Source organism: Trichoplusia ni, chromosome 6 (assembly GCF_003590095.1).
Source record: "Trichoplusia ni isolate ovarian cell line Hi5 chromosome 6, tn1, whole genome shotgun sequence".
In the NCBI taxonomy this organism is placed as follows: domain Eukaryota; kingdom Metazoa; phylum Arthropoda; class Insecta; order Lepidoptera; family Noctuidae; genus Trichoplusia; species Trichoplusia ni.
The window spans coordinates 13,518,962-13,530,900 of NC_039483.1; the positions used below are offsets into that span (position 1 = coordinate 13,518,962).

Here is an 11,939-nt window from a genome sequence, read left to right on the forward strand (position 1 = left end):
AGCAAGTAGGTATCAGAAATGCAAAGTGCATTTGTAAGGTGCTTAGCAAGTTGTTAAATAGATACCTGAATTTGCATGAGATAATCCCGTTGTGCCGCACACTGGCGCCTAAAACTTAATTCTGTAGAGGTAAATGGGTACCACTAAATAATTTATACAGAATTTCACAAATATTTTGGGCACTAGGAACTTACGATATTTAAAATTGACTTCCAAGGGGCCTACCGCGACGTCTTGAAACAATGATATTGCGGGTGTAAAAGAGAGATGCCGATGCCGATGACGCTCTATGCCGTGAATTGTGCTGTCACTCTTCAAAAACCCTATGTAATTTCAGAATTTCTGAAGTAAAATTAGCTTATTAACGTTATATTTTATTTATTATGCTTTTATTCACACGTGTTAAGGATAATCATCGTCATTCATCTGAAGAATAGACAACTTCTACAAAAAAAGTGCATTGTTATGTCTAAGTATGTACGTCTTAGGAACTTCTTACTCCTAAATATTATCAAGAATGTCGTGATAAGTACCTTCTACCGCGCCACCTAGTTTCATTGGTACATACCGAATAACATGACAAGCAGGAAATTTGTTTGATATTAAAATAGTAATAAAAATTCAAAAAAGGAAAAGGTATCAACTCTAATTATAATAATTTAATGCATTATGATGAGTAAACAAAATAACCTTAATTTCAAATATGTGTCCTGGCCCAATAAGTTTTTTATATCGCAAAAGCCAAGTTTCCAAGTTACACGAATTCAATCGATTGTTGGCTTTTTTGACAGATACTTGTGAATTGACGTCTACTGTCATCACTAATGGTGAAACAGTGAATGGGGTTTTCAACTTTTAATATTTAATTTCTTTTTGCAGTTTAATTTGTACAGTTCATTTGTGAGATATATTGTTTTGTGAAGTGAGTATATTGTACAATAACCGTAAGAAAAACTGCAATGTCTCATCAAACAGGAATCCAAGGTATGTTAAAATACAGTTATATTTTTCGTAATAAACACGACTTGTGGTAATAAACCCGGTGAATTAATCTAATTCCTATCAACTCAAAGTATAAAAATCAAAACTGTATTTATTGAAAGTATATAAATAGAAATAGCGGTATTTCTGGCGTAAAACCGGATCACCCACGTCAATATTATTATAGATCTTGCGAATTCGTAGCCGATATTTATATTTCCGTGGCGTACCGTTACACCAACTTAAAAAACAATTGTGCCGGACAACCTATTACGAAACGGCAGAAAAACGCGAACCATGTAACACCATTTAGAGAAAGCTATTGATTGAGAATTCAATAGATTATGATTCATGCGTTTATCGTAACAATCCCAATGATTTCAGTAGAGATATGACCAGTAAACTATAGATTAAAACTTATCTTGATGGAGCAAACTTGAAAACATAATAATATGCCAAGTCCACAAATGTTATCTGTAAAGTTTATTTTAACTACTGTTATAAAACTTTTCATTGTATTTGCTTTTCCATTTAGGTCCTTATCTCTATATAATATTAAATTTAAATTTCAGCCAATGCAGAATTGAAGAAATATTTGGGCAAATGTAGAGATGGAAAGATCAGAGTGTTGAAAATCAGCATTGACAATGGTAATACTAAACAAACATGTGTTATAATCAGTAACAAATATAACTCTTTACTTAACACCCTTCATTATCTCCTGCTTACTTCTACAAGTACATCCTGCAAGTCAACACCTAAATTAATTATTTTTTCATTCTACTTGTAATATTTACATTATAATATTTTTATTTTGGAAGTAAGTCTGTCCATTTTGTGTACACTAAATCATTTCACACAGGCTTCTTATGCGATTCCTTTAATTAATTTTAAATATTGATTTTGCAACCTGTTGTATAATATATATTATTATTTGTGTAATATAATAATAAATCTTTATAATAACTCTAAATATATTAGTGTGTAAACTTTCAGAACAGCTGGTGCTATCCAAATATTACCCTCCGAAGCACTCATGGGAGCAAGACTTTGACAAATATGTCCCGTCATTGGTTGTGGATGATCTGCCATGTTATATTTTATATAGGTAAGCATTTATTTATTAAACCAGACACTTTGTTATTTTATATTCTTTACACCTACTTTACTGCTATTATTTACTAATAGCTGTGCTACATGATTCCACCCACATAGCTACTATTTGTAATACTATGGGAAGTAATAATAAATATGGTAATGTTTAAAAAAAATAGGGTTGTTTCAGTATGCCCTTTAATCAGGCTATGAAGTTAGAAAATAGAGAGTGCACCTGTCTCCACACTATAATAGTTATTCCTCGCAAATTATTGTTTAGATTTATCAACGTGAGTTAAAAATATTATATGACACACTTCACTGAAGTTACATTCTGTAATTCTATAGCGTATTTATAGGCCTTGTGGTTGTATTTAGAACTAAACGAAGGCCATTTGTAAGATTGCAAGGTTAGGCTATATATATTTAACTTGGATGGGTAAGAAAATCTCAATAAAAAATATTTATGATTAGAACCTGTTTAAATAATATTTAGGTATAGATAATGTAATAATTACAAAATTAGTTGTTCATAATGTTCTATTTTTTAAGGAAATATATAACTCTAACCTACCTACTCTAAAATACCCTACTAACTATTTATTTAACTGTGTTTTCCTTATACTAGATTTGACTCAACAAATTCCGTTGGGCATGAATGGCTACTACTCAGCTGGTCTCCTGACAGTGCTCCGGTGAGACACAAGATGCTGTACGCCTCCACTAAAGCTACCTTAAAGCAAGAGTTTGGATCGTCACACATTAAGGATGAAATGCATGCAACTGTTAAGGTGAGTTGACTAGGACACGCCAAAGTCGAGTGAAACGGTATATCTTTAATGTATATTATAAGTTCGGTTAGGTGACTTCAGATACCGGAACGATTTCTCACCCGTTGTTCTTCTAACTAGATTCAGACTGAACTAATAAATTCGAGTCCTCACGCTGCTCATGAAACTGTAGATCCTTTGCTTAGACATATTTTATGTTTGAATATTAATTAATACATGTTAATATATATAACATATTTACAGTGTTATGTGTTGATCGATTTATTTACTCGATAAAAAATAATATAAAGACTTAACTTAAATATATGAATAACTATGAATTTTTATTGAACTGTTAAATCTCAACTTTTACCAATCAAATTAAGAAGACTATATGGTTTCTTGCTGCTTGTTTCTTAAACCGTGTCTTTGTCTTATAAATATTATAATGATACTTATTGCACAAGAATTCATTGAATCAAAAGTCTTAATCATCAATTGTATTGTTTGTTTAGTAAATCACTAACTTTCCACTTGAGATAATGAAATTATAATCATATCTGTAAGTGCAAAATCATAATTTAAGATTAGGTATCTCATAAGTTGAAGAATGTTACTACATGCAAACTGCATGTCATCATCATCATCATCATCTCAGCCTATCGCCGTCCACTGCTGAACGTAGGCCTCCCCCAAAGAGCGCCAACCATCCCGGTCCTGGAATAACAACTGCATGTGAATATCGTTAATTCAATAGAGTAGGTTTTGACGTCTATTACATCACGCATGTTGCTAATAAATTGATCTAAAATGGTTCTTGTCTTCTAAAATGACAATAAAAGGTTTATTGTTACTTAGGCACGAGAAAAAGAAAAAAGTGCATTTGGCGGTTTTTCTCCATAGAATTGGCATTATGGAATTACGCATCTAGAGTTCTTAATGTTAACGTATCGAATGTGCCTGAAACAGTAGTACTTGAAAAAGATTTTTAATTTATAAACACCTTAATTTTATTTTATTTGTGATTTTCTATTTCCAGGATGAAGTCAGCTTGAAAGGTTACAAGGCGCATCTGAGCGGGGTGAGTGCGCCCGCCCCCCTCACCGACAGAGAAGAGGCCTTGAAGGAGCTACAGGAGAGTGAACACAACACTAACTATGGAACTGATGCAAGGTAGACTATCTTAAACCTTTACATTAAACAAAAATAGACTATTTATTTTGGTTTCGAGTTTGAAAATTATTAAGTTGGTAGAATATTCACAAAAAGTAGCAGATTGACTATATAGATACTAGATAGATACTACAAATGTCTCCCTGATACCATCATCAAATCATAACCAAACATAACCATTTGTAGCAAACATAAATTTTGCGACACAACTGTTGTGAAATTCGGCAATTTGAATATATGAGGCAGCACATTTATTTCTTACTTTCATTGAAAACAATTAGACATTTTAAATTTGAACATGTGGATTTTGATGACTACAGTATTTTTTAACTTTTATACTTTTTTTCAGGCAATCAACAATGGGTGGTGTGTCATTCCCTATAACGGAAGCTGCCAAACAAGGTTTAAATGATCTCAAACGAGGTTCCTATAACTACTTACAATTTAAGATAGGTAAGTAAGACGTTATGATAATATTATCATCATATTACTTCTAACCTATATACAATATTTTAAAACTTACCTATCGGGATTGGTCGAAAAGTTCTGGATCCAACTGGTTTGTTTAATATTGAGCTAGTACAGCAGTGGAGTCTAGTCCACGAACCATTTACAAACAACCATTTAACTGCTTATAAAATTAATTTATCAAGTCGTAGTTTAACATCAAGAACTGACAAAAACTAGCCTGTTGAAACCCCATCGCATTTGCATATGCAAATTACTTGTAATATGATTTACCTGACTCCGTCTACACAGATCTACTAATCCACTTATAGTCGATTTGTAAAGAACATGCAAGCAGCCACGCTTTTGCTTAAGCTGGGATAAAACTTGGACCTCGGTAGTTGTTCATAAATGCAACCTATGCAGACACTTACAAATGTCATCATTTACTTTCCAGATTTAGTAGAAGAACAGATTCACCTGTCAAAAGCGGCAAACATATCGCTGACAGACCTCCCGCAGCAAGTACCGGCCGACCAGGCCAGATACCATTTGTATATATTCAAGCACACGCACGAGAGCGACTATATGGAGAGCATAGGTATTTGATTTTGAACTCTATGTATATGGAAATAAGTTTGATTTCGCTTTAATAAGAGTGAATAACTCATATTGAACTCTGTGAAGATGAGAATAAGAATGGCTTCTCAGTAATCATAAAATATAAATATGAGTTTGCAAAATAAGAGGAAACCATTTTTTTAAGAATATAATGTTGCTTTCGTAAGGGTTTTCAAGTATTGCATGGGTTAAGAAATGTCCACATACTCAAACGAATGTTTTTTGCAGTGTTCATCTATTCAATGCCCGGCTACAACTGCAGTATTAAGGAAAGAATGATGTATTCAAGTTGTAAAGGCCAGTTCTTAGAAATTATTGAAAAAATGGGTGTTGAAATAGCGAAAAGGGTAAGTGAGATTATAATTACAGTTCTTGCTCAAAAAGTTTTTAAATTATAAGTAGTTTTTAATTCATTTGTAATTTTTATAAACAAGATTTTTAATATTGTTTTTGTTGTTTCAAGTTTTGACACTCTTATGGGGCCTTTTTTCCAAAAAGCACCAGGCTAGCAGACCATCATTAAACTATACCAATTGAATCAGTCCATTGTCTTATATGGCATTATTACAATAAATTCTCCACCCCCAACACAAATATTACTCTTAAAATAATCTTATCCTATATATTCACCCTAACATTTTCAGTTGGAAATCGACGACGGAAAGGAATTGACCGAAGAGTTCTTATACAGTGAGATACATCCAACAAGAAACCTGCATCGTCCGGCCTTCGCCAAGCCAAAAGGCCCGCCTAATAGGGGTGCGAAACGAATCACCAAGTCGCAAGCTACGCAGTAATTATACAGAGATTATGCGGCTTAAGGGCACTTAGAGATACGAGGCTGAAGAAGTGCAGCAGTGGCGCCATTGTGATAAGACATCAGCTCCACTTTTATGTTTCATACGATATATAGAAGTGCAGTAGCGATGCCACATATAAATAGTACAGTTCAATACGCAAAATTGACCAACCAACCAACCTGTTTTTACCAAGTAGCACAACCAGAACTCATTGAAATTGATGTGCAGTAGTTTTAAAAATCAAATTTAGTTAGTCGACTTCATTTTTGCGTAGTAAAGATACGTTTTAACATTTTTTGATTAATGTTCATACTCAATATAAAAGCAGAACCTAACAATATGAATTTCACAAAGATCGCTAGAATTTACTGATCTTTGTGTGCTGCACACTGGCGCCACTGCGACACTTCCATCCGCCTCTTATTTAAAGCCGTTTCAAACAATAGTCAACTAAGTTTAAAGAATAGTTTTATACGCCCTGTTTCATCCGCGTTTTTGTTCAACTCTTGACGACTAAAGCTTGATGGTGACTTTTAATAACCTTCCACATCATGATATGAATACAAATGAATTTAGATATTAGTATGAACCCAAACAAGCGATAAGTTTTAATAAAATAGTTTATTTTTGTATTGAGCTAGCTTGCTTTTATGAAATTATGTAAAATGAGACTAAATCTTCGATTGCAATATTGAGGAACAAAAGCCGTTTTTTCAATGAATTAAAGCCGAATATTTTTTTAAAGGAACCGCGTGATTTAGGCGTTCCTTAAAACCATATAATAAGTACATGCTTCAATATATAAAATCATTCATTAACCTCTATGAGTAAGGTTTATATTGCTGAAAAGACTGGAGGTCAATGTGCAATAATACAAAAAAAATTATTAGAAAAAATGTTTAAAACGTTTATTCTATTTTTAAAATGTATTGGTAAATGTTTGATTAATAATTTATGTAAAATGGTATACCTAAAAAAATATGTAATGTGTAGAAATTGAATTTAACTGATTATAGTATTATTAACGTAAAAACGAATTAGACGACTATGAAGTTCAGGTGTACCCTTGATCATAAATAATGAATTATTATCTACTTTTAAAAAGAGGAAATAATAACGGGATAAAGTAACATGAAATGTGTATTTTATTTTCTTTGTGTAAACTAATAATGTGCTACAACGATTTAAATTTATATTTTTTGTAATCTATAAAAGTAATGTGTAATATATTTTGTCCATTAAATGAATTCTACTCCGAATACTATACAAAATAATGTTATCTTAAAGTTTGTCTTTAATATTTCACTTTGGTAATTGAAACTGGTTCCAAATAATAACATCTGCACGTGAGAAGATTTAAAGGGTGTTTAAAGGCAGGACCCACTATTCCACTATTTAAAATCGCTGATGAATTAATGGAATTATTGTTAAAATTAAACTATTCGCTTTCTCTTAAGCCCCATTGTAAATAGCGGAATCGGGGCCCTGATCAGAGGCCTACGGGCAGACTAAACTGATACCAGTTAAAAGTTAAGTGCATGACAATCATTATTGATGTTTCAGTATTCGGTCATTTTACATAAAAACATTGGAGCAATAACGATAGCGAGGGTACTTTAAGTCACGTGTTAATGTAATGCAATCTATAATTATGTGTACTCGTTATAAAAGTATTATTAACAGTCATTAGGTAGTAGGACTGTTTCAATACCTAATATGTATATTTTTATGATAATTATAATGAACGCATATGTAGCTCAATAAAATTAATTATTATATAGATCTTGCCATTTTTAAAGTTTTGTAACTTTTATTATAGAACCAAAGCGTTCATTATTATCTCGTTTCAATAATTATAAGCCTTAGCGTTTTTTACCTTTCGTATTTTTAAAATTAAGCGAAAACAATTTGTTTTTTATTTTAATTCCTAAAATTGTTGCACAAATACGATAAATATGAAATTTATAAATACCTACATATTTCCTTATATTTTTGTAAATCGGTTTGACCATACCTGTATTGTGCAATGTGTATAACAATAAATTGCTTTTAATATAACTTTGTTTTTTTATCTTTCAAGTACGTAACAGGCTAATTTTCAAGATGCTATAAGTGTGAGCCTGGACATTATGAACACCTTAACTGTACTACATATGTTTAGGAACCAGAAAAGTTAAGCTCTCCAAATCGTGGTGTGTCGTTTTGTCTAAGAATTTAATTTAAAATATAACGCGACTAAAAATCAATGTAAAGCAAAATAGATTTAATTTATTTAATATGATTGTATAATAAGACCCCAAGATTGCTTACCTTGTTCAATATATACCTAAGTAGTATAGTTCTACCGAAATTACACAGTGCCCCTCATCATCCATCTTGCATTAGGTATACAAAACAAGTTTTGCACTAAAAAATAAACCAGCAGTAAAATTAAATATTCTGTTTATTTTACAAACCTACTTTATGTACAATATTTAACAAACTCTGACTCCAAATAAATAATAACATTCAATTTGACACAAATAATGTTTGTCAATAACTAGTTATTCCAACTGTGTTTCAAATATAACAGTTACCTATAGCTGTAGCTTCCCCCTTACTTTCCTCATGAAGGAAGTGTCTTAACACTAATACTCCTTATAATACCTATAAAAGGCACATACACTGCTATTTTACAGAAATAGAGACAAGCAGAATGATGAATAAATGTACTAGAAAAGTAATGGGCAAAGAAAAGTGACTGTGAGCTGTTGAGTTGAGTGAGTTGAGGTTTTGATAAGATTAAAATTATTGTCCAAGACTGTCAGAGTCTTGGACAATAATTTTAACCTTTGGTAAAATACTGCCAAGTAGAGGGACATGTAAACAGATGGATAAAAAATCACATTTTCGAATCTTTAATCAGATTTCATAGTCAACTTTTTAACCATTAAGGTACATATTTAAAGAATGGTTGACATAATGATCTTTATTTTAAGTACCTATTTAGAACATCAGGGGTCAGCTATTGGCTTGTAATTATTCTATGTCGTCTATCGAGATTTCTCCAGTCTCAGCGATTAAATCTTTATGATGTTGAGTCAGTTCATCATTCTTAATGGTTGCTGCCTTCTCTAACACTTGGTTGTACTGGTCTTCCCTGTAAAAAAAGTATTTTATACTTCACTGCATGTACTAACATGCATGCGTTGAGTTACACACCCAGTATACTTCGAAAGAGGAATAATAAATGCTTAATGATACTTATCACAAAAAAATGACGGCATTTGTAAATCGTACTTGATTCGATCGATTGACTTCTGTTGTTAACTTCGAAAACAATTATAGAAGAGAATTTGATTAAAAAAGGCGTACCTTGCTACTTTTACACTGTATAAAGCTTTTCTAATATCGGCCATGCTTAAGCCAGTGACTTTTAATAGTCCTATGATTGCTAGTCCTGCTGCTGTGCTTAGTACCGTTCCTGTAAACATAGATATATTATATTTAACAAAAAAAAACATTTCACCTTTAAGTTGATCAGTTGAACCAGATAAAAGGTAAAAACAGACGAATTGAAAACCTCATCCTTTTTGAAGTGGGTTAAAATTGTCTGGTGGTGACTTGCCAGGGCTAAAAATGACGCGATAGATTACGATGTAGGACTGCCATTGTGTTCAAAACGTTATCTCTTATTATATCATTATTCATAGAGTAAGACATACCTAAAGCTGCACCAACAAACACTGCGGGCAATCCTAAATTAATCTTGTATAAAGCTCCCGTAAGAGCTCCTGCAGATATGTACTCTATTAGTGAGGTATCTCCTCGATACACTGAGACTGTTGTGGCAGTTAAACTGAAATTTAATATTAAATACATTAACAGATTAGATAGATAGTATTCTTTACTTAAAAATAGAACTCATTAAAAAAAATATAAAAGGTCTTTGTTTATCAATTTCTTTTTAAAGTTATCAGTTTTAGGAAGACTATATACAGACAGATACACAGATGTAGTGTAGTCACTCTCTAGCTATTGGTCGCTTTTATGAAAAGGCTCACACTAAGTGAGAGCTTTCAATAAGTTTTTAAATGTTATTATGTTGATTTGTGGACTAGACTGGAGAAAAAATCTGTGTATGGCCAGCTTTATTGATATTTATTTTGTATGGTTGGTCAAGAAATTGGACTACCAGTTTATAAAAATAGCATAAGCTACTGAAACGGCGATAAGGTTGACATTTGTGTTGCCCATATATTTTTATGTAAGAAAATCCACCCTCTTGATCTGTGACAAGAATAGATTTCAATAAGGTGATACTACTTTCTTGGCAGGCTATACAAAATAGCCTTTCCAATTAAATATTTACCTAAATAATCCAGTAAAGAAACACAATCTCCAGCCCCATTTGTAAGCACCTCTCGCAAAGGCAACGGTCACATAGTCTTGTAATCTTTTCTGAAATCAAATGATATATGTTTGCATTAGTAGAAAATTGAGCTTGTGTACATAGGTTTGTGCTGTTGAAATTGTACACAAATCTATGTAAAGATGCCTTAACAGGAAATGTAAAAATAGATTTAGTAAAAATATACTACATATTAATAATATTGTACTTACTGCTAACTATGGCAATATAAAAAGGAATAATATATCCAAGCAGGTTTAGTAAAGTAAATAAATTAATAATGGGAGTATGACACAAAGAGATCAACATCACAATAAAATATATTTAATTAATAAATTCAACTGACTAGATACCTTTGCATTAGCTGTTGATTTGAATATCGTAGCTTGGTTGTTTTCTATGAAATCTAAGTAGGCTACCCGGGAGCTAACAAACCCTCCCAAACAGCCTCCGACGAAGGCTCCACTGAGTGCTGACTGCAGTACCGTGTTCAATTCTACTGAAATCTCTTCATATTCACTGAAATTGTATAAATTATGGACTTTTTAATGTGACATTCATTAGATTTATGTGTGGTAAGAAGGATACGTAGCAATAGTCGATCAGAACTGTAAGATCTTTAGAAGAAGAACAAATCTCACATTCAACTTTCAATGGAGGTGTAGGGACCTGGGCAGGAGTAACAAAACAGCCGTCAAAAAGTTAATATCTGTGCAAAGCTTCAAGTTTAAGTATAATTACAATGATAAAAAGACAAAAAGATGAATTAATTCAGTACTAGGTGTTCTTCATTCAACTCAGCTTAACTTACTAAATAAATGGATTAGGATTAACTTACGATCGCGAATACATTTGTTTTACTCTCTCCCAACCAGTTTTCGGTTTAATTGAATCAGCACTATTGACAAGAACTTGATCATGTTGATTCCTTTGAGCCGTGAAGATAGGTACCGAAAAAGCAGGTGTCAATCTTACGGCAGTTTTCCACATTGTAAAAGAACGGAAGAACATATTGTATCGATTAAAACTATGGCATAATATATATATGTAAACTAAAATGTTATGATCTCTTTCATAACAATTATAACATAGAGGTTATAAAATAGAAAATTCAAATATTCGACATCAACAACACTATTCTCCCGTTGACAATATCAGATGTGTTCTGTCAACTGTCATTTTTGACCCTGTGGTTTTAATTCGTTCAGTAACGTTATAAATAATCGCATTTTCAGGATCTTTTAATTTCAAACAACCTTACCCAACTCGTGCACCATACTTTGTTTCTATTTCCAGTATAGAAGATAAAATATACTAAATAAAAGTAAATATAATTATTGTCTACTGCGTGAATGCATTTAAGGTATATAAAAATATGGAGAAAGCTTCACCGACAAGTGCCCCGTAGTAATGTTTAGACACACAATATTATTGTACCTTGCAGTAATTTACGTAAGTCGGGTTTTGGATTGTGAGTAGTATATTCAAAATGAGTGCAAAAATATTTTTACAGTGGTAAAAATGCGTAAGACATTTACGCCATTTCGCCATAATATAGTCGTTTGAGGTTCCAACAAGGGAAAAATAAGGAACCCCAGGTTTATAACTTAATCATAAAAAGTACTTAGGTACTCTTAATCTGTATGGCTCCATATAAGCATT

The 11,939-nt window shown here is 32.2% G+C and overlaps 2 protein-coding genes across 2 annotated transcripts; one reads left to right on the plus strand and one right to left on the minus strand.

The window, feature by feature from the left end:
- Window positions 1-794: 794 nt before the first annotated feature.
- LOC113495027 (twinfilin) lies at window positions 795-8,252 on the plus strand. The gene is made up of 9 exons (XM_026873593.1): window positions 795-984; window positions 1,554-1,631; window positions 1,978-2,089; window positions 2,705-2,867; window positions 3,886-4,019; window positions 4,369-4,472; window positions 4,924-5,067; window positions 5,316-5,434; window positions 5,732-8,252. Exons 1-9 carry the CDS (start codon window positions 960-962, stop codon window positions 5,882-5,884), a joined length of 1,032 nt encoding a protein of 343 aa, XP_026729394.1. The 5' UTR covers window positions 795-959; the 3' UTR covers window positions 5,885-8,252.
- Window positions 8,253-8,761: 509 nt separating this feature from the next.
- On the minus strand, window positions 8,762-11,439 carry LOC113495028 (RPII140-upstream gene protein). Its single transcript, XM_026873594.1, has 6 exons — window positions 11,116-11,439; window positions 10,631-10,796; window positions 10,239-10,327; window positions 9,592-9,725; window positions 9,242-9,350; window positions 8,762-9,026 (listed from the first exon to the last, which is right to left on the minus strand). Exons 1-6 carry the CDS (start codon window positions 11,286-11,288, stop codon window positions 8,906-8,908), a joined length of 792 nt encoding a protein of 263 aa, XP_026729395.1. The 5' UTR covers window positions 11,289-11,439; the 3' UTR covers window positions 8,762-8,905.
- Between the last annotated feature and the right edge of the window lie 500 nt (window positions 11,440-11,939).